Genomic DNA, 23,681 nt, shown 5'->3' on the forward strand with positions numbered 1-23,681 from the left:
GAGGAAGGGGCCTCTTCGGGAAAGCTCACTTAGAAGAATTGATGAGTCATCTTTTAGGCATTGGGGAGCCCCTGAATGGGCTAAAACAGAGGGATAGCATGAAAATGGTGTCAGTTAGAAATATAAACCCAGGGGACACAGAGTGAATGAGCATCCCGTCCATCACAAACACCTGGGGAACTAATGAAACAGTCTGCAAGTCCTTAGGTGGCTCCTGATCTGGGGACCATACTCGAGAAGCCCCGCATTAAGGGACACAGGTTTGGTGGGTCAACTCCTGAGCAGCGGGGATGAGCGATGCTAAAGAACACACATCCAGGGAAGGATGGAGAGAGGAAATGCAGAGAAGGCAGGTGATTAGGTGATGGGTCCTCAGGTGTAGCTGACCTAGTAGAACATCTAAGATTACCTTCAATTTTATTGATTAGGTCATTACATAAAATGCTGATGCTGTTATCCCCAAATAGAGACTCTAGGAGGTACAAGAGTTTGTTGTTGTTGCTGTTGTTGTTGTGTCTTGGGGAGCTTTTTTGAGGAGGGGAAGGAGATGGTTTGCAAGCACTGAGGCTAAGGTGTCTATGGAGAAAACCAAAACTTAAATATATGGATTTGGAGCTGAGAAAACGCTCATGTGAATGTAAAACACATTGACACTATGTTTACGAAATGTAAGCCATACATATGGACAGAGTCTTCTTAACCCAGAGTCAAACATAGGTTGTTTTATTATAAATGTTATCAAAATCCAGAAGAGCTGAGAGGTATGTACCATTTTGTAATAAAAAAACATCATCTGTAAAAGAGTATCAGACAAACATATATATTTTACAGGAATTAGTACATTAACACTGACTGGAACAATCAAAACACAGTTCCTTTTTGGCAGAGTTGGATATTTGAAATATTAATCAAATAAAATGTCAGTTTCTCATTCTGGAGCATTTCTAAATCTGAGTCAACACATATTCTTTTGAAATTGCTTCTGGTTGGTGTAAGAAAAAGAAATATGGTGTTTGGTAGGTTTGATTTTCTTTTTTTAAAAAGGAGATTGATAAAGTCCAACCACGAGAGAAAAAAATGAGATGTCCCCCATTTTTTTCAGTGGCTGTTGCTACCTTTACAATTTTGCTTTTGTTAAGATAGTCTAATCTGGATAGCCACCATGAATTTTAGAGAGTAGATACTTATATATGTAGTACTTGATACAATTTTGTTATTTAACTCATACAATTGTATTATATTCAATAGGAAGAGCAGCTTCTATGCTCTGAGGTTCTCACACAGCCACACACAATGACTTAGCAAAAGAGAAGACAGACCTTAAGAGACCAGGGACCAGGTGGAAAACCAAAGGGATGCACAAAAAAGTAGTTAGGATGGGAGTCTGGAAAAAATACGCAGAAAACTGGGAAAACAGACTGGGAAACACATTTTGGCTGATATCTCAGATTAATGAGATTGAACTTTGAAAGGGGTGGTGCCTCCAAATGATGGAGGAACAGACAAGTGAGGTTGTCCTGATGCTGATAAAGGCTTAGAGACCATTGGAGCCAAATAAATAGTTAAAAAATAGAAATAGAAAGTAAACAATGAGACTTCTTTTGCTAGGAAAGCCAGACCACCCAGAGGATTTAGAAGTTTCACAGTCAAGAGTAAGAGAAAGAGTGAGAAAATGTGCGAAGCCACACAGCTCCCCAAAGGAGAACAGAGGAGGAAATAAAATGTGTTAGAATCCTACTGACAGTGAAAATTCCCCCATAATAGTTTACCTCTCAGGAAGGCTACTTGAGATTTTCCTATCGCATGGCTAACCATACTGCTCATTTAGATTCAATCAGGTTGTTTGTCTTAAAAAGTGACTGTCTTTTTGCTTTTTTCTACATGACCTCTGCACAGGTCAAGGGGTGAGCACCATTTGTAGGGGTAAAGCAATTGGCGTTTCAAAACTTTTATGAAATTACACCTTGGAGGGCTGGGAATACAACTGTGAGAGGCACACCTAGTTCTAGGTTGGCTATTCTTGCATGTAGGGGCAGCTTGGGCTGGTGACTGTATCCCATAAAGGAAAAGGGATTCTTATCATCTCCTTAATCCTACTGGAAATATGTTATTAAAAACAAACGACAAACAGAAACAGTAATCAAACAAACCAGATAACAGCCTCTTCAAAGTGACAAAACCTAAAATACCTCCTAATCTGACCTTCCTCCCAGTAGGACACTGTTCCACAGATTTCCTCCCAGGCCGCAGTGCTTCCTCCTTCTGACTTTGTACATCTCTCTCTAAGAAGAGAACTTTCCAAAGCTTAGTTTCAACACGACCAGGCCCTAGAACCTGTCTTTTGTGGGTAGTTGCTAAAGCCTAAAGGTGAAAAATGCCAAGAATGAAGTATCACATCTCATCATGAACCTTCAGTTTTGTATCTGTCTCTTGATCTGGAGAACACATCACACGAATACAGCAGAAACAGAATCGGCAATACCTAAGAAAAAAAGATATGATCAGAACTACTCTGTTTCCTCTTTACATGCAAATAAAGAGGAAATACAGTAGCAAATGAAAACAATTTTCATTTGGGTTCAGAAAAAGTTAACATCTACTAAGAAAATCACTTACTGGTTATAGGTACCTGTCCGATAAACACGGTAACCTCAAAAGCAGATATTAGAAGTGATGCCTAATATTTTTTTATTTCAAGAAGCTATTAAAAAACCAAAACGACTTAGTAACTGAACAGGTGAATGTATCTGAAATTTGTATCACACTCATATATGTTGCTTAGACGCAATACGATAATTTATAGGATTATTTTGAATACGATTTGAAAGTTTAAATTCTAAGATTTGAACTTCAACAACATTTCAACAATTCACCAGTGTGCTCTGCTTTCTTAGCACAAAAGAACACAGATCACAATGTCATGGCAGAAGCGATTAAACATCCTATTTGAAGACTGGATTTCTCTGTGATTTGCTATGTCTGAAAATTCTCCAGGCCACAGAATGCTATCTGCCTTCGGCAGTTGTTCATAAGAATAATGTGATCATCTCAGGGATTTGACTTTCAGGAAATACTCACTTTCAGGAAAATCCTGAACGCCTGTATAATGACTAACCAGGCAGGCCTTGCAGCCTTAAATTGGGAAACGGGTAGAGAAGAGAAATGATCTCAACTTACCCTTTGTAGCTGGGGGCTGGGGAAGAGATGGGGGCGGGGACAGAGTCATAATCAAGGTGATGCTGAACCAATATCTGAATCATGTTCTTGCAACAATCCTGCCAGGGCTTTGAAAGCAGCTGCCCCTCCGCCCAGATGTAGGCACCTCACTCCACAGAGATAAACTGTGGTGGTAGCAGGGGTTCCAGGCCCTTTACTTGCAGAGCTTCCAGTGATGCTGAAAGTAGAGGCCCGGCTGGGTGCCCGTGCTCTGGCTGAAGGGCTCCTGTGAGGCTGACTCTTTTTAATAAATAATTTATGAAAAATGCTTCACTGGGGTGATCAAACAGGCCATTTATTAAACTGCACGGCTGCCACCTTATGGAACAACTGAGCTGTTGTTACTAGACTGAATCAAAATATAAGCTCTCAAATTTTTCCGTAACTCTCTTTTGTCGTAAATATGATAACCTGGAGTGTTCTGCAATTTTTTAAAAGCTGTGTATGGGTTAGAACTAATGAGAAATTAAATCATTGTTCTCATATACAATATCGTTTGGGTCCAACCTGATTCAGAAAATATGCTGATTTTCTAGATGAAAAATTTTAGAATAGGGTTTGAGTATAGATTTCAGAATACATTTAAAATACTTAAATAGCTATTTTAATTTGGTTTGTTGTTAATTAACAAAAAATGTTGCTATTCAACAAAAGAGCATGTTTGGTATTCTCTTGAGCCTCTCAAGTCCAGTGAGTAGAATTTTTTTGCTAGAATTTTGTAGGTGGCAAGGGGCATGTTAAATCAGAAACAACTCTGATGTTCAGATTTTCACCCAGTTTGATGTAAAGAAAAAGTGATTCTTGATGCTCCTAGAGTAGGTGTTACAATACATAAAATAGTGGAAAGTCATAAAGTTATAAAAAGTAAATTTGGAATTGGAGACATGTTTGGAGAAGTTCAGCCTCCTAAGTGGAGTTTTTTCTGGTTTTGGGAGTAGTTAACTTTGGTAAATTAGTGCTATATTTTACAATGTTTTGCTCACTACATCGGTTTCTACCACAGTCCCCCTTCCTTTTAAAAACATGATATGTGCAGTAATAGTGTTTATTTAAAAAGAAAAACTTTTATTTTTATCAATTAGTTAAAGGAGGACAATTATTACTGTAAAAGTGATTTGAGAACCTGCATGCACACTATGGACTGGACAGGCTTATATTTTTAATTTATTCACAGTCTCTTCCTTGACATTTAGCCTGAAGTTTTAAATATCAGTTCGCAACTCACCGCAAATATTTCCTCCCATTTTCACACGGACGTAGCCGTCTATACCCCACGAAACTCCCCAGGAGTTCCTCACGATCCAGTACGGGGTACTTCCTACAAAACATAAAACAAACCCCAGAGAACATATTTGTGGTGAAAGAATGTTTATCTAAAGTTCAGTTCTTGAAAAGTACAGTGGTTTTAAGAAAAAGATCTAAAAAGAATCTAACGAAATGTTAACAAACTAGCCAAGTAAACTTGGCTGTACTTAGTGTCACATGCCAATCAATGGAAAAACATGTTTGAATTCACTTCACTTAATACAGTTACCGCATAAAATGAAAACACACACATTTCCAGGGAATTCAAACAAGTAAAAAAGAATTGTTAGATAAGTATGATAAAAAAATAAGCACTTCTCTTTTCCCAGCAATTATTGTAAACATTCAGATGCAGAATGCCCATTATTTAGATCAGGAATTTAGTGTCATTTCAACAAGGCACCTACCAAAATTAACATGGGGACCCACAGAGCATGTATACCTGGAAGTTTAGTGAAAAATTGTAAAGCTCATGAGGACTTAGACGTAATAAGACCAAATTTCAACGTTTTAAAGGATGGTGATCACTTATCAAGCTGGAGTTCAAGCTGCAAAGCAATCGGTCACATCTCATCAGCACTTACCCGTTTTATCAAAGCCGGTTACGAGAACGGCGTGATTTGCTTCTCCACTAGAACAATGATGCTGTATGATGCCTCCCAGATAATCCTGCCAGCTCACGGCATCTACTACCACTATGAGAGGGCCCAAGGTAAAAAGTGCTTTTGCCATTTCATCTTCCTGGTCACTACCAAAAGAGGAGATATTTGGTTAAGAAGTTTAGTTTTTAAGGTAAAAATATTTTATAAAAGTGACCAGTTTAATCTGTATATGAGTAGGAGCAGGTTTGGTTGCAATTATCAAGACCTAAGCAAGGGAGGCTGAAAGAAGTCTGGAAGACTGGTAGTCCAGGAGGGCTATGGACTCCAGGATATCAGGAACACGGGCTCTTCTAATATGAGGTTTCCATTCTTGAGGTCAATTCATGGTCTAAGAGGGCTGCTGGAGTGCCAGCCATTTAACATGTATTTCAGACAGGAGGAAGTAGAAAGGGGAAGTGCTACATTCTGTTGAGGTCCCAGAAGTGATCACACAGTCTACACATATTTGCATGGGTCTCATCAGCTAGAACTCAGTCCCATGGCCAAGTCTCGCTTCAAGGAAGCTGGGAAATGAAGTTTTGTAGCTGGCTGGCAAAGTACCCCACTAAAATATAGTTATTCTCTTAATAAGGAAAGTGGAAAGCCTGGATGTGTGGCGATATCTTGTCATCTCTGCCACACCAAGTTAGAATCAAGAGACCAGACCAGTGAACATCAAATAAAGAAACTATAGGGAAGGGTTATGGAAAAGTGGTGAATGTAGTTATAGGGCAGGAAAGATGTTAAGATGCCAGGAGAACTAAGGCCGGACTAGGAGGACAGCAGGAGATGCAGTTACTGCCTTCCCGCGTGGACGTGAATTGATAAAGTCTCATGTTACACAATACACAGCCTTCATGGATCTTATGATTAAACCATTAATGTACATCTTTAAAGGTCAGCTTTGTAGGTGCAGGACACTGAAACCAAGTTACTGATATTTCAGGCCATTAAGATAGCATTTGGTAGTTTATTGCTATAGCAAAACATGGTAGATTAGTGGCTTGAAAGAGTAAATAAGCTCTCACTATGCCAGCTGGAGACCGGTTTCTATCAGGGGGATATTCTGTCCACAGGTGAGGGGAAAACATGAGTGCATAACAGTGGGGTTTATTGCAATAGAAGCCACACATTCATTCTAAACATTCATTCATGTTACCCGTTAAGGTGAAGATCTGTTTTTGGAGATCTATAAGCAGGCATCTCTAATTTTTGCTACTGTAATAACAGTAGTCATTAAGATGACCTAAGACAGGCAAAATTATAAAATCTGGAAAAACACCGTGGTAGGGTATGGGTTTTGAGGTTCCACAAAGCTCAGTTCAAATTCCAGATGTATGCCCCGCACCCACCTTCAGAATCAACATAAGGATACAAACATAGGTACAGATTTTGTGGCCTGCCTAATCCATAAATCATACTCGAGATTTACAATAAACATTGTCTCTTTCCCTCCCTTGTCTAACAAACTAGTTTTGTTCAGCACAGGTTGTAATGTATAACGCATATATTTATTTTATTCAATTTGGGGAAAAGTTTTGTAATCCAACCATGACGTATATGATAATCTCTGTATTAACCAGAAGACAACCGTCTCCACCTTTTATTTTTTACTTTTTTCCATTTATTTATTTTTTTTGGCCGCATGGTGAGGCAGGTGGGATCTTAGTTTCTAGACTAGGGACTGAGCCTGTGCCCCCTGCAGCGGAAGCAGAGTCCTAGTCTCTGGACAGCCAGGGAAGCTCCTCCAGGTTTTAAAGATAACAAAAGCTATACAATAAATACAGGACATCAAAGGTCACGGTACAGGGATGGTGTGAGGAAAGATGGATGGGGAAGAAGAGAAGCTGTTTAGAATGCGAAGGGCAATGAACACTGTGGGATCACGGAAACAATTCAGCTATAAGCTCTGCTTGAGGCAGGACTAGGGAGAAGATTTCACAGTTGTTGGGAAACAGGAAGAGGAGTGCACGCCACGCTCTGGACCAGCAGGGAAAGCCTCCATTTGGCTCCAGAAGTGACTCACATTGCTGCCACTTGTCTTTCAGAGCAGTGTGGGCTGGAAACTAAATATACTCCAAACAGTACCTTTATTTCCATTTTTTAGCCCACTATGGAACTACCATCATATTATCAAATCTCATTCCATGAGCTTACTATTAATTTCACAGATCCGTAAGATACAAACCTTGCCGTCTTTAAAGAATTCTCCTAAACTTGACTGTCATTCAAGATTTGGTGATTAAGGCAAGTCTTACTGGTTACAGACCCTTGAGGATCATGTAGATTTACACCTCATCCTGCCTAGAAGTCAGTGTTATATTGGGTCCTAGTTTTTCGGTCCATTGTTATATGTAGTATAACACACACTTTCCCTTTTTGTTTCGTGCTCATATCCTAGTTTGACTTCTGAAAGGTCTCTCCTGAGGTCTGGTGGCCACAAATGCAGGATGCAGCCTGGCTATGAAGGAGCATTTTAGTTTAAGCCTAGACTATGCTGTTCGGATTCAGAAGAGTTTTTGTTTTGGGTTTGTTTTTTAGATCTTTTTAGAGTCAGTACAAGATTTTGTGAAGTTTGTGGCTGATAGCTGTGCCCTAGGCTGATGTTGTCTGAGAATACTCAAAAGCTAAGAGAGCACGACCTTAAAAATAGAGGTTGGGGGAAAAGCAAGAGCTTCAGAGTTGGACTGACAGGCCCCCTAATCGGGCCCCAAGACTCAGGTCCTCCGATGGAAGTGGTGACACTCCAGCGCAGAGGCTGGTCCAGCGCTGGGTCACAGCAGATGCTGGGGGGGCGGTCGCTGGGTCACAGCAGATGCTGGGGGGGGCCCTCCCTGGGGGGCCCTCCCACACCCTCCAGCCCTTACCCTGAAGTACGGCCAGGCAGCCAGCGTCCCACAAGGAGACCCTGCAGCTCCTGCCTGAGGCCCTTCTGTCCTCAGGAGCCAGGAAAGCACCATGCCCCACCCCTACCCCAGCTGCACCCTCAGCCAATGAATCCCAGGAGATGTGCACCAACACGGGCGGGACATCTTCTCTGCCCTGTCCACATCCTTCCCTGTCCTCTGCCATGCTCATCCTGCCCTGATCCCCAGAGGTCCCCAGTACAACTGAGGGCTGGGTCACCCTCAGGACTAATTTGCTTCCCGAGGACACATGGCTCTCCCAGTTCTGTCTCAAGCCCTAGTCCCCTGCCATGGCTTCTTGGGATCACTTCTTATGAACCAGATGTTCTCTGCTCCCATCTTAGGCTTTCCCGGTTCCATTCCTGGGAATTCCATCCTTTCAGTCTTTCAGGGCAAAGATCCCAGAGTCCCCCATGACACGCTCCTATATAATCTCACAAACATCCCTCAATATACCCTGTGGGGCTTTATTCTCCACCAGGTCCAACACTGCTCCAAGGTCATCACCAATGACCTCTGTTACCTTATCACCTGCCAGTCTTGTTCTTCTCTCCACCACAGTCACACTGGCTTCCTTACTGCTCTTTACATATGTCAGACCCGTTTCTGCCTCAGGGCCTTTGCACGCACAGTTCCTTCTGCCGGGAGCACTGTTTCCCCAGGTATCTGTAGGGTTAAGTCTTTACTCAAATGTCACCTCCTCAGGGACTCCCTCCCTGGGCTCCTTTCCTGAGACTGTACACTCCCCTCACCTGCTGGTGTCTCCTCTACCCCACTGCTGTTTTGTTCTCTTTAAAGCTATTTCATCTAACAGACCATGCATATGTTTATTTCTTTCACTTATGGCTTGTCTCTACCACTAAAATATAGTCCTAAGGGCAGGGTTTTTGTCTGTTTTGTTCACTGCCAAATCCCCAGAATCTAAAACAGAGCTCAGTAAATATCTGAATAAATGAGTGAATCAAAGGAAGTTCTTCTTGCAGAGTCTACTTCAGTCTAATGTTCTTTGTAACATGGGGGATTTTACAAGGGCCTCTGCCTTCTAATCCAAGGGTTGGATGAATCCTGCTTCAGGCCCTGTGCAGTCACCTTTGCTTTGTTTGTCTGTCTGTCTGTCTCCCTCTCACTCCCTGTCTCTCTCTAATGCAGACCAATGCCTGTTATTCTTTTGTTTCTTCCTAACGTTTTCAATCTGCTACTCCGGATAAGGGATGTCCTGAATCCTTTCTAATGACATTTTAAAGATCCAGTTCCTTCGTGTGCAGATGCTTCCCTTAGACTCTCCTGGAGCTGACAGTTTAGAGGCTCACTTGCTCATTTAGAAAGTGCGTGACCTCTACCCTAGAGGGAGGTGGGGACTGACGTGCTCAGCTACTCTGCCCTTTATCACGGATTCTGTGCCTTCTGCCCTCGGGGAACTGAGCCCCTCCCACAGGCTGGGTGGTGGTGGTGTGGTCAGCAGTGCATTCAGATTCACCCTTGATTTCTTTCAGATCCCATGGGTAGACACCATTTACACCCAGAGAATCTTTTATACTTCATAAGTAGTAGGGCAGTCTGTCTGTCACCTTAGCTGAATTTCATTTAATTTTTCTGTTCTCTCTGTTTCGAAACACTGAAAAGCTCCCTTCATATTTTTAAAAAATGAAGCCAGGAGTTGGATGGTTCTCCTTCTCATCCCTGAGCACCTAGTTTGCGCTAAATCAAATGGTCATAGTGGTTCTCCAGCCAGCTTTGTGTGTTGTATTTTTAAAGCATTTTTAAATGATTATTTTCCCCTGAACCTGTGCAGAGTCACCACGCCTTCCAACCCCAACACAAGTCCTCTTCCCCGGCCTGTTCGCACCCACGTCCGCACCCCGTCAGCCTACAGGATGTGCTATGTCACCTGTCTCTTCATATACTCTGCCTACTCACCTCTAATAGGAAAACTTCAGTTCATGCTTTTCTTACAGTTGATGACTTGAAAAATGCAAGGAACACAGATGGGATTGAAAAATGCTTCTTGGTAAGTAGACTGCTTGACATTAGCTGAAGAATCTACATCAACCAATTTTTTATTGATTCAAGAGTAAGACTTAAATACACTAAGGGTAATTGTGACACAAACTCAGAAGGAGGTGGTAAGTGTCAATTATACCTTAAAGTGGAATTAAATGTGTTAATTTAAATGTGCTATTCCTATTCGTAATGACATGGGAAAAAGTAGATCATGTTTAAGAAACAAGGTCCATAGACCTCCATGTTGATTGCCAATTTTTAGTAGACAGTCCATTTTAAAACAATTAAGAGTATGCAGTGATGCTGTCCATTAAGTTATTAATTCCAAATAGTCAATAGATAATAAATTAAGAGATATAGGGACTTCCCTGGTTGCGCAGTGGTTAAGAATCCACCTGCCAGTGCAGGGGACACTGGTTCGATCTCTGGTCAGGGAAGATTCCACATGCTGCAGAGCAACTAAGCCAGTGTGCCACAGCTGCTGAGCCTGCACTCTAGAGTCCAAGAGCCACAACTACTGAGTCCATGTGCCACAGCTACTGAAGCCCACGCGCCTAGAGCCTGGGCTCCACGACAAGAGAAGCCACCGCACTGAGAAGCCTGTGCACCACAACGAAGATTTATCCCAGGCTCGCTGCAACTAGAGAAAGCCCGTGCACAGCAACAAAGACCCAACACAGCCAAATAAATAAATAAATAAATAAATAAATTTATTTAAAAAAAAAAAGAGATATAGAGAAAACCACAACAAAAGGAGACATTTACCGGAAGTCATATGCAGAATAACCTTTGATTGAAAATCCAGAATGTGATTCAGAAAAGTAACGGCACAAGCCATTCTGGGATTTAAATGGGTATTCCGAATCTTTCACCAGCTTCACTTGCATCTAAAAGAAAATAATCACCCAAAATTATCTGTGTCACATGGTTGTGTTAAAACTGAAAGAGAACTTATTACAAGGTGTCGAAATAAGATTCAACGTGGCTACACCTTTACTGTGTAGGTATTCTTTGAGTTATGAAAATCTTCAATGAAGATTTAGGTGTTCTTTACGGACTCCCTAGGTAAGTAAACTCAATGTCTTCCTTTGTCTTTTGCTCCCGTTTTTCCTGTATCTGTTTCCTAGAACCTTCAATGATCTGATGATACAGTCTGGTCCTGGTTCTCCTGAGGGACAGGAGCGTAAACCGCTCTCCTTCCACGGCTCTGGGCTATCAAGCCTTTGAGGCTCAGGCAGCAGTGTTGTGGGTTACACTCACAATCATCCTCCCATCCACTCCTCTCTGTGCCATCCACCTGGCAAATGCCACACATTGTATAGTTATCTAGACAGAACCCGCCCCCTCGGAATGCTGGGCTTATGGGAGTGAGGGGCACACGATCCACTGTTGCCCATAACATGTACGGAGCAGCGTCTGGTGTGCAGTGACTCAAAACACAGCAGATGAAGAAGAGAGGGATCCGTGAGTTTGGGGAACTCTGTCCTGACAACCTTTCACAACACAACACAGCACCCTCATTGGCTGGCTTCGTGCTGCTGCTGCTGGACCTGGGACAGCTTCAGAGGATGTGTCCTGAGGGTTGGGGGTGGGGGGGTGGGGGAGAGGACCAGGGTGCCTCCCTGTCCCAGCTACTGACTTGGCAACATGGGCGCAGCTCAGCACCTACAGAGAGGCACACAATCAGCTGACCTCTAATTCCCTTTAAATCTGAATATTCAGAAATTCTATAGAAATGAATAATTACATGCTCTCAGGTTTGTGGGTCACTATGTGACACACATCTGCAAAAAAAAAGCATTTATTAAGTAATGTTAGGAAATAAACATAAATATTTTTCTGAACACTGACTGCATGTAAGATTTTTCACACTTTGCTTTCTCTATTGATGGCTGACTGCCCAGAAGCAATTCTTCTTCTTTTTTTTTTATTTTTTCTTTTGGCTTAAAAAACTGACATTTATTTTCACATGGTTCTGGACACTGGAAATCCAAGATCAAGGTGCCATCAGGGCTGGACTTCCTAGGTGGCACAGTGGTAAAGAATCTGCCTGCCAATGCAGGGGACAGGGGTTCGAGCCCTGCCCTGGGAAGATTCCATATGTCATGGAGCAACTAAGCCTGTGCACCACAACTATTGAGCCTGTGCTCTAGAGCCCAAGAGCCACAACTATTGAGCCCGTGTGCCACAACTATTGAAGCCCACGCATCTAGGGCCTGTGCTCCACAACAAGAGAAGCCACTACAATGAGGAGCCTGTGCACCACAATGAAGAGTAGTCCCCACTCACAGCAGCTAGAGAAAGCCCGTGTGCAGCAACGAAGACCCAACACAGCCAACAAATAAATAAAATAAATAAATTAATTAATTTTAAAAAAAAGTTAAAAAAAAAGGTGCCATCAGGGTCAGTGTCTGGGGAGAGCTTTCTCCTTGAGGTGTCCTCAGAGGGCAGACAGAGATCCTGCTCTCTTCCTCTTCTTATAAGGTCACAGTCCTATCAACTTAGGGCCCCACCCTTATGACCTCATTTAACCTCAATACCCTCCAAAAGACTCTATTTCCAGTTACTTTGGGAAATCTTCTGATTAGTTCAAGCTTTGGTAAGCTACATTTCCGAACTTGAAATGAGAGTAAATTGTCTGAATTCCGAACACACATTAAACAAGAAGCTTAAAAGTCTGCAGAACTAGTCACCTTATGAAGCCAGTTCAGAGCGTTGAGCGGGGACCCTCCGTTGCAGCCGTAGTTGCTGTATGAACAGTCTATGACCTGCTGGACGCTCAGCACCTCCAAAGGCTGCCCTTTGATTGCACACGCGGACTCCACTGCACCCACCACGCTGAAGGCCCAGCATCCACCACACTGTTAGGAACAGAGAGAGAATAGCATTTGCTCTCAAGTAACATTCAGATCAAGTCTACCAACATCTCTCCTATCACAGACAATCAAATCAAGTCGACTGAGCAAAATCTGGAGGCCTACAGAGTATGAATGCAGATCCTGTCGATTTTCTAATCAGAAAAAAGAGAAGAAAACCGTAATTCTCTTGTAAGCATCAAAATCTAGTTATTCATTAAAGGTATATTGGTGGGGGACTTCCCTGGTGGCGCAGTGGTTAAGAATCCACCTGCCAGTGTAGGGAATACAGATTTGAGCCTTCGTCCGGGAAGATCCCACATGCTGGGGAGCAACTAAGCCTGTGCGCCACACCTACTGAGCCTGTGCGCCACACCTACTGAACCTGTGCTAGAGCCCGTGAGCCACAACTATTGAGCCTGTGTGCCACAACTACTGAAGCCTGTGCCCCTAGAGCCCCTGCCCTGCAATAAGAGAAGCCACTGCAATGAGAAGCCCGCGCACCACAACTAAGAGTAGCCTCTGCTTGCCGTGACCAGGGAAAGTTCGTGCATAGCAACAAAGACCCAACACAGCCAATACTAAATAAATAAATAAATAAAATTATATGTAAAAAAAGGTAAATTGGTAGTATCATTATTGTAAGTTAGACGATGCAAAATAAACGTGAATTTTAGAGATTGGGAAAACACTTGGACTGATGATCTTTTTATATATGCATAAATACAGCTGATTCACTTTGGTGTACCTCAAAAACTGGTACAAGAGTGTAAAGCAATTATATTCCAATAAAGAGCTTAAAAAAAAAAAGAAAAGAGTCAGCACAGACACAGAGAACAGACCTGTGGTTGTCAAGGGGGAGGGGGACGAGGGAAGGGTGGATTGGGAGTTTGGGATTAGCAGATGCAAAGTATTATACAGAGAATGGATAAACAACAAGGTCCTACTGTATAGCACAGGGGGACTGTGTTTAATAATCTGTGATAAACCACAATGGAAACTAATACGGAAAAGAATGCATATGTATGTATAACTGAATCACTTTGCTGTACAGCAGGAATTAACACATTGTAAATCAACCATACTTCAATAAAGCAAACAAACAAACAAACCAACAAACAAACGAGTCAGTTCACTGAACAGGTGGCTTCCGTCTCTAAGATGTGTACCAAAGCCCACCCCGTTCTTCAATCCCTCTGACTTCTCCCCTGACATTCTGCTCTGTCATCCACCACCTCCACCCTGAGGGTAGAAGGCAGGGATGTGGTGAGCAGGGGTAGGGATGCACGTGCCTATGTTGTTCTCTTCAATAGAGGGACACAGGAGCTGGATGAATGACTTTTTAGATCATCATGGTTATGAACGCACAAGAAATGTCCCAATGATGGAAACCCTTACTAACCATTCCTCACTGAAATAATGGCTGACATCTTCCTGACTCTGGATCTCTTAACTTACTTTTATTGGACAAACTAGACCAAAAGAATAAAAGGGTTGGTCCTACAGGAAAGGGAGGAGATGGAGGGAATGGAATCAAGAATTTCAAACAAGATAGAAGAATCGCAGGAAACGCAGGGATGAGATTTGAAACTGGATGGAACTGCCTTAATTCCGGCACCAGGTGCTTCAGGCAGAGAAAGGAAGAATGGCTGGTGGTCCTCATGGAATGAAGTTCTGAGCGATCTCATGGCTACAAAGTAGTCTTATTTAAGTCTCTAGCTCCAGCGCACGTGGCAGAATAGGGCATTCACTAAGGGACATTCCTGCAGGGTATCTACCCCTTGAGAAATGTAAATGCAGGCTGCTTTAGGTTACCCACCTACTGCTGCCCCAGGAGGGCAGTTCCTGCTCCAAAACATCTTTCCTTTAGTAAAAAGATTCCTAATTAAAAGTTCCCCTTTAATACAATGTACGTGCTTCCTGGATGGATTGGGTTTCAGACTGCATCAACCTTCATAACGATTCCAATAACAAAGCAAATGATTTGGTGGTAAAATTTAATCCACAGCAATAAATACAGAATCTGAGAAACAACAAAGGATCATCCTAACTAGATGGTGACTGGGGATCTGTTGGGTCCAAACACTGGCCTTACAAGAGGATGCTGAGTGACCCGTTGAGGTTTCCATGGCAGACAAACTGAGACCACATCCCCGTGGTTAGGGACCAACTTTCCCGTGTCAGCTGACATCCCTGTGCCTGGAGGGGGTGCCAGTGAGATGACTCACTTCATGAATGAACACCCCCACCTGCATCTGGGTTCCCGATTTCCCTCTGATTCTAGATAATCTTCAAGGGCACACTCAATACTTCTGCAACGTAAATGGCTGCATTTTTTAATTTGTTTCTTATTGAGTATAGTTGATTCACAATGTCGTGTGAATTTCTTCTATATAGCAAAGTGACTCAGTTATACATATACATACATCTTTTCATATTCTTTTCCATGATGGTTTATCACAGGATATTGAATATAATTCCCTGTGCTACACAGTAGGACCTTGTTGTTTAGTCACTAAGCATAATAGTTTGCATCTGCTAACCCCAAACTCCCAGGTCTTCCCTCCCCCGTGCCTCTCCCCCTTGGTAACCGCAAGGTCTGTGAGTCTGTTTCTGTTCCATCGATAAGTTCATTTGTGCCATACTTTAGATTCCACATGTAAGTGATACCACATGCTGGTAAATGGTTGCATTTATTGCAGGACTTACACATCTCTTTATCATTTAACACACATAAAACCATACCGCCACTTTTACTACTTCACTCTCTTTTTAACGTCACGAAGTTATTTAGTGCTGCATCTTAACCTCATTTCTTCTCTAATCCCTTTCATTTTCACTGTGTGATTTTGCACAGTTGGTGATTTCGAGGAATGTCTATGTCACTTTGCAGCAGAACTGACTGTATTTTTATGACTCACAGATAAAAAGTGTGTGATCCTGTAGGGGTGGGGTGGGGGGTAGAGTTTCTAAGGGAGCGCAAGGGTTGAACCCAAGAGGTCAGGGCGCACTGGGGGGCAAGGTGCCTGATGTCACATTGTTCCCCTTTTGAACTTAAGCATCAGTGGTCAAATTCACATCCTCAAGCCTTCTACCCACCTTTGTGCACAGGCCTGGTAATGGGACACAGCCCCTGGACAGTAGCCCTGGGTCGGCATGCTGGGAGCCAGGCAGTCGGGGAAGAGCACCCGCAGGGCTCCCCTTCACAGTAAAAGCCGGGCATGACATCTGCCTTCTCCCACCAGGCGTTCTCCTGTCCTCGTCATTTTTTGATGCCTGAGGTGTGATTTTACCTACAGATGTGATGGCTCCATGGCAAGTTTGAATGAACTTGACCTCAAAAGTGACTCCCACACCAAGATGATTAAAGAGGTAAAGAAAACAAACCTAAAACATACCGTCTGCTGGTTCCTCACTTGGGTGACGACGTGCTTGTCCCTCCAGTCAAACCTCAACGGCAAAGACAGGTTGGAGATGGACGTGTGCTCTTCTGCTGGAAATCGGGGGAAACTGGAAGGTCTGCTTCTTAAATAAATAGCTGGGAACACACATGAAATGAAAAGACAACCAACATTATATTATAGGGACTCCTTTTGGAAGGGCATTTCAACAGAAACAGTGGAGTTTCTGATGAACTTTGCCTTTTGTGCTTTACTATGACATGAAATGGATTAGGTGAAAGCTGCAAGATGAGAATCCCTCCACAGGGCCGGAGCTGTTACATAAAATGACTTGATAGAAGCAGGTTAATAAACAAATGAGTATAATTGACATCATTTGTTTTATCATAACCCAGGGAGCCAAGGGTGTCTTGAATAGAAACAGTATAAAACACTGGAAGAGAGATGAGGTATTAGCCAGAGCCACATGGAAATGTCTATATTTACAGCATTTAGTTCTTAAGCAATAATTAGAAGAGAGTGGCCATGATTTTATTTTTCTAACTGTCAGCACCAGGTACATGCTTGACACTTATGAAGCATTTAATGAATGTTAACTATTATTCAATTTACTAGTTTCACAATTGAACCATTATCAAAAATTAAGGAAGCAAGTTAACATCAGGAAACTTATCAACTAACAGCCCCATCACCCCATACCTTTAAACTCTTCAGGAAACAAATAAGAAAACTGATTTATTCCGTACACAGCAGTGGAGTTTTCATGAGGAAATAAAGAATTCAAGTATCGATGTCTATTAAGACTTTCCTAAAAAGAAAAAAACAAAAAAACAAAAAAAACACACTAATTTACATCACCCATGTTAACTTTCCAGAGCAATCTGCATGTAACTTACTTAGAGATAGTTTTCAGATGCAAAAGTCAAATCTTGATTTACTTCCTACAGATCATGATGAAAGGTTATCTAAGATAACCAGATAAGATTTATAAATGTTTTGTATTAAAAATACTACTTGATTTCACGAGTAATTTTTGAGGCTGGGAAAGGAATGTCATTCATTTACAATTCCTTTTCACTAAGCATGTTGAAAGCACTAAATATATGTTTATTTAACATAGTGGAAAAAATAAAATAAATTGCAAATAAACACTAGACACTAGTGGGAACTGTTGCCAATAAATATTCATGTGATCAAAGAACTAGGAATCTGGGAAGTGTGTCTTATCTTCTTATTTCCCAGCACAACAAATGAAGCATGAAAAAAGGACTAAGTAACTAATGAAAAATAAATAAAAATAAGATGATTCTCCTTGAGCTTTACAGAGATCTCTGTTTCATTTTGGGTAGAAAGCCTCTGGGAAAGAGATGCAATTTTGGAAATGTCCCAGGAAGAGCTCTTGGTTTGTCTTTCTAGAGGGAAAATCAGACCATTGTTTACAGGTTCCTCAGCTTTGAGTTTTGTGATTATCTTAGGCTTGTCTTTTATAGGAACACGCCTCAATTTCCTAACTCTAACCAACTGCGTGAGATAAATAAAACGTCAGGAGACCAGCATTTGGTAAGTTTCCAACTCTAGCTATTCTATACTTGCTTGTGTGCTTACGTGTTTATTGTGTGTCTATCCCATAAATCTATAAGCAAAATGAGGGCCAGGCTGGTCTGCCCTATTCATCACTGTGTTCCCCTAACTGAGAACATGCCTGGCACACAACAGATGCTAAAATAATATCTGTTGTTGAATAAATGCATAATTACATTTTATATAAAGCATGCCCTTGATAGCCCTAAGCTGCTTTTTTTTTTTACATATATATAGACTTTTTCAGATTCTTTTCCATTATAGGTTATTATAAGATATTGAATATAGTTCCCTGTGCTATACAGGAGGATCTTTTTGGTTATATATTTTATATATAGTAGTGTGTATCTGTTAATCCCAAATTCCTAATTTATCCTTCCTACCCTTTCCTCTTTAGTAACCATAAGTTTGTTTTCTATGTCTGTGAGTCTATTTCTGTTCTGTATATAAGCTCATTTGTACCATTTTTTAAAATTCCACATATAAGTAATATATAATATTTGTCCTTCTCTGTCTGACTTCCTTTACTTAGTATGATAATCTCTAGGTCCATCCACATTGCTGAGAATGGCATAAGCTGTTTATTTTTAAGCAAATTTTTCCTGGGACTTCTCATAATCTTATTTTTCCTTATTGAGCATGCCTGGAAGGATTGTTAACCAATGAAATTATCAACAGTTATTGAGTTTTAGACATTTAAAGATAATCTTGATGAAGCAAGGCTTTGAATGTAATTTGAAGGATAAATAAATATAAAAATAGAACTGAAATACAAAGCAAGTGTGTGACAAGTATACGCCAGCAACTGCAAACTGCTAAGGAGTTTAGAGGGTTCCTTTGTCCTGCAAGCATCTAATGGCCAGCGTTGTGAGCTGGAGGGGTCAGGGATGGACTGTGAAGGTTGGACCTTTACGGATGCACAGGAAAGCCCGTGACAGCCACGAGGATAAGCCTCACAGGCCATCCCCAGTGATAGTGCACAGGGCCCCGTGGGGCTCCTGGGTACAAATGCTTTCCCTGACTTCCCCTACTTCCTCTCTCAGTCCTGACTCCTGTGATACAAAAGAAAGAGAAGACACACATATCACCAATATCAAGAATGAAAGAAGTGTCACTATAGACGCTTCAGGCACTAGAAGAATCATACTTTGACAACTTGAGGCCAATAAGTTTGATAACTTGTGTGAAATGCACAAACTCCCAGGAAGACACACTTTACCAAATCTGGATACAAGAGAAACAGAAAACTTGAACAGGTTTATGTCAACTAAAGGCATTAAATTCCTAGCTGAAAATTACCCCGCAAAGAAAACTCCAGGCCCAGATGGCTTCATTGGTGAATTCTATACAATTAAAAAAGAAATACCAGTACCAATAGAACACACACTCTCTGAGAAACCAAAGGAGAAGGGAACCCTTTGCAACTGATTTTATAAGGCCAGTATAACCCTGATTCCAAAACCTGACAAAGACATCTCAAGGAAAGAGAACTAAGCCCCAATAGCTCTCAAGACTATAGATCTAAAATCCTTAAGAAAACATTAGCAAATCAAATTCAACAATTTATAAGAAAGACAATACATCATGACCGAGATGACCTAGTGAGGTCCAGTAAAAAAGACCACGTTGGTTTAACATCTGAAAATCAGTCAACATAATACCTACTTAATGGAATAAAAGAGGAAGGAAAACCATGTGCTATTTTCAATAGATGCAGAAAAAGCACTTGACATAATTCATAATCCTTTCATGTTAAAAACTCTCAGCAGTGGATGAAAGGAAACGTTATCAACCTAACTGAAAGAATGTATGAAGTGCCTATTTCAACCAGAGGCCAACTTCTAATAGAATCCATTTGTGTCTTATTCCCCACTGCACAGTCAGAAAACCTAGACCATCTCATTATATGTAGTAAATGTTAAAGTATTAGATAAATGGATGGACAGATGAACAAATGAATCAATTCTGACCCAAGATTTCAAGTTTCTGGTATATTTTTATTTTGGCCGTGTATGCGTTAAGCTAGAACCATTAGAAACTGCCACCTGAACAATATTCTTACATCAATTTCACCTCTTAATGTTTCTGTTAGATAGAAATTGCACTTAAAGCATTCCAGATAAAGTTCATTTGGAGAAAATAATCCAGATCTTCAGGGGCTGTTTATAGCAAACATCTGTAGCTCATTAATTAGGATCATTCATTGTAAAATGATCTTCTATTTATACATAAATAAACATACCTCGAAGTACACATAATTTTATTTTTTAAAAACAGAGCATGTAGCATTAAGGCAAGAATTTTTAAGGTGAAGCTCCTGAAACTTTAGGCAAAGTCACATGTGTATTGGCATACAAATGTTATTCCGAAGTGAGAACATACAACTTTTATTGGTTCGCTTATTGGGTCTGTGGCCCCCAAAGGGGTCAGAAGACCAGCTGCTCTATGGTCAAATAACGAGCAAAGGTAAATGTCAGTGCACAGCTGGGTTCTAGCACAAAGAACAGGCCAAACCCAATAGCAGGGGCTTCCTGAGCACCAGAAGCTTCTAAGGAATGAAAGAGCAGAGGAGGGGCTGCTGTCTGTCCTCCCCCCATCAGTTATTCTGTGAGGCATCCCATCATCATCCCAGGAGGAGCCTGGTCTTCATCCAACAATAACGAAGTGATGGTTTGTGGACAAGTACCACAGGTGCCACCTGACTTGCACTCAAGGAATATTCCCGGGAAACGTAGGAAAACACATAAGGCAGGGATGACTAAACATTTCACCATGAATCCATGACCGTGAAAAACATTCCTAATCAGTCGGACCCTTTTTCTAACTGTGTCAACAGTTGTAATTCCCTGAATACCTTTCCACACCGTGTTTCAGGCAGCCACTATCCATCAATCTATTTGCAAACATGAGGATACCTCTTTGCTCTCCCTAAATAAGATACCAAGATTCAAAGACTATAGTTCCTGGTCCTCAATATCTGTCCACTAAAATCTCTCGATTCTCCCTAGCACAGCACAGAGCACTCTATATTAATTCTTAAACTTTTTTTTTTCATTTTAACTTGATTATGGAGCAAGGAAATTTTTTAGAATCTGTACATAATTTACCCCTGATAGGGAAACAGAGAATCTCAACTTAACCAATTCCTAATTTGACACAATTTTAAAGAGAGAAAGCTTTGCAGAGTTACACCGAGTGTCAGTTAAAACGCACTTTACTCCATCCTGACAGGCCAACGGGATGCTTCCTAATGCTCGTGACTACCTAGCAAGCAAGGCCCTTTCTATCTGCTCAAGTCCAGCTCTGCTCCAGGTCCAAACAGCCATCTAGGTTCAAACACAGTTTCCAGCATGTGTGGACAGAAGCCCTCAACACTCTCTCTTCCGGGCCCCCATCTCAAGAAGTAAACTGTCACAAGCAGCAATTGCTTTGAAAATTTTTCAGGCTTTCTCAACTGAAGGTTTTTAACATGTACTGAGAATCTTCATCACTCTGCCTTCCTTCTATTACAACTTTCTGTCTTCCAGCATCTACCCTTGTACTTCTTCTGAGAAGAGCTGTATTTTCTAGACGTCATCTCATGGGTGTGGGCTCTAGTATGAGTAACTACATGAATAAATACATATATATTTATAAATTATATAAATGACATAGGTTTAAAATGTATATTCATTACTCTGGCCTCCTTGTGACTTCAGTCCTCAACTTTTTTTTTTAAATGAGTGTGGCAGTGCTTCTATTTCTTCAGTCAATGAATACATTATCAGTATGGGTGAGATTGATTATTTTTTCCCTAAGGGGTTAGGTTCACCACCGTATGCTACCAAGCTCAGCGCAGGAAGAGAACACAGGACAAAAACTTTGTTCTCAAGCGATTATACCAGTGCTTCTGGATTTGAAAGCTCGAATGGAAATCAAGAACAATACACTGGAGATAAAAATACACATCTTGGTTTGGGCAAAAATAAGAATGGACAGAATCAGGCAAGGCTGGCACTTCCTAAATACTGGAGTTCCAGGGATACAGCAGGAGAGGAAGAAGAGAGCACAGTTACAGAATCCCATGAGAAATCTCAAGAAAATACCAGGAAAAATAATAAATGCAATTCCAATAAGCAGCAGGATTACTGATTTCATACTTACTTTCGATTAAGAATGAAGACATTTTCTTTGATAACAACTTAAAGCATGATAATAGCGAGGGGAACTCTAAATCATTACTTCTTGCAGCTCCCTTGGTTTCAGGAAAAACCTTATTTATACTCAGCTAACTGGTGTATTCCTGAGTTTGAATGCTAGGGTGCAATCTGAGATTACAAATCCTTTTCAAAATAATCAGAAAAGGAAATTAAATGCTTCCCCCTACTCTAAATCAGTCTCCACCAAGTCAGGTGAACTTATAAGGTGTGCGATAGTCCAAGGAGCCCAGGTTCAGAAAAATCGTAAACGGTCAGGATTCTCTGTGTTGATAAAATAAAATTCTGATTTCACAAAGAGGTGGCCAGCGCCCCCCTCCCCCCCGCAAGAGGAACAGGTGTCTTCCGTCTACCTCTGGTTCTGGTCCCTGAAATGCAGAGCTTGGGAAGGCAGCAAGGACGCCCTGGGGATGGAAAAGGGAGTGCGCCTTCCAATCAGGACCACCTTGGACCCAACCACCTTGGACTTAATAACCTGGGGCGCATCCTATAAACCCTCAGCTACACATCTTTCTTGGAGGACCCATCTGTGAGTCAGCAAGGCCCGGGGCAGAGCGACCCCTGGGCACCTGGGGACCGAGGGAGAGGGTTCGTGCGCGTCAGCCCAGCTCTGGAACCCGGCGCGTCTCCGGACAGGCGGAGCACGCAACTCCCGGCGGTGGAACTCAGGTGCCACCTCTACCCCCCCCCCCGCCTCAGAGCCCGGGGGCCGGACCAGGCAGGCCACCCCGGCGAGTGGCGCTCGCGTGGCCCCTCCGCCCCGAGACAGGAAGGGGCAGGAGATCCCCGGGAGTGAGCTCAGGTGGCCCCTCTGCCCCGCCCAGCCCGGGACAGGAAGGCGGGAAGAGAGCCGCGGGGATGCGTGGTACCCGGAAGGCAGCGGGCGGATGGCGGCCGAGTGGCTGGGTCAGGGTGGCTCCGGGGCCGCAGCAGCAGCAGCAGCAGAGCAGCCAGAGGCGCCGCAGCTCCATCCCGCGCGCGCGCTTCCCGTTTCGGTTCCGGGCTCCTCCCAGCCGGCGGGCCCGGGGCGGGCTCGGGGGCCGCAGGGCGGGGCGCCGGCCTGAAACGGCGACGCCCCTTCTGTCCCCGCCGCCGCGAGCCTGGGCATCCTGGCGGCTGCAGCCTGCGGGGGGTCGCGCTGTTTTCGGTGGAAGCGTCCGCGCGGGACCAAGTGCTCTGGGGCCGTCTCCCCTCTGCTGGAAAGGAGCCTGAGGGTCCGCTTCACAGAGGAGTGAATGTAACATGACACGCTGTCGTCGTGTGACTGCCCTTCAGGCATCAGGCGCTTTATCCTTCTTCCTTTTATCTCCGATGGAAAGATGCAGGCAGCACCTTAATCCCATTTCTTCTGCGATGGCCCTGACAATTCGGTACCTAATTCTAAAATAATGCTTCGAATTTACACGGAGACATTCATTCTGCAGATGTTTATTAAATACGTATCAAAACGTACAGTTGTGAAAATAATGTACAATGTTTTGATTTATTATATTATGGCTGTTTCAAACTTTGGAAGCCAGTTTCTTCATTTTCACAGGAAGAGAAACAGCATTTAATTCTTAAGTTTGTGATGAAATTT

The 23,681-nt window shown here is 42.4% G+C and overlaps 1 protein-coding gene across 1 annotated transcript; it reads right to left on the reverse strand.

Annotated features, from left to right (window-relative positions):
* Positions 1–262: 262 nt before the first annotated feature.
* CTSO (cathepsin O) lies at positions 263–23,092 on the reverse strand. Its single transcript, XM_057725473.1, has 8 exons — positions 22,972–23,092; positions 17,025–17,133; positions 16,323–16,462; positions 12,763–12,930; positions 10,835–10,956; positions 5,106–5,269; positions 4,442–4,534; positions 263–2,482 (listed from the first exon to the last, which is right to left on the reverse strand). Exons 1-8 carry the CDS (start codon positions 23,071–23,073, stop codon positions 2,448–2,450), a joined length of 933 nt encoding a protein of 310 aa, XP_057581456.1. The 5' UTR covers positions 23,074–23,092; the 3' UTR covers positions 263–2,447.
* Between the last annotated feature and the right edge of the window lie 589 nt (positions 23,093–23,681).

The sequence above is a fragment of the Hippopotamus amphibius genome, chromosome 3 (genome assembly GCF_030028045.1).
Source record: "Hippopotamus amphibius kiboko isolate mHipAmp2 chromosome 3, mHipAmp2.hap2, whole genome shotgun sequence".
In the NCBI taxonomy this organism is placed as follows: domain Eukaryota; kingdom Metazoa; phylum Chordata; class Mammalia; order Artiodactyla; family Hippopotamidae; genus Hippopotamus; species Hippopotamus amphibius.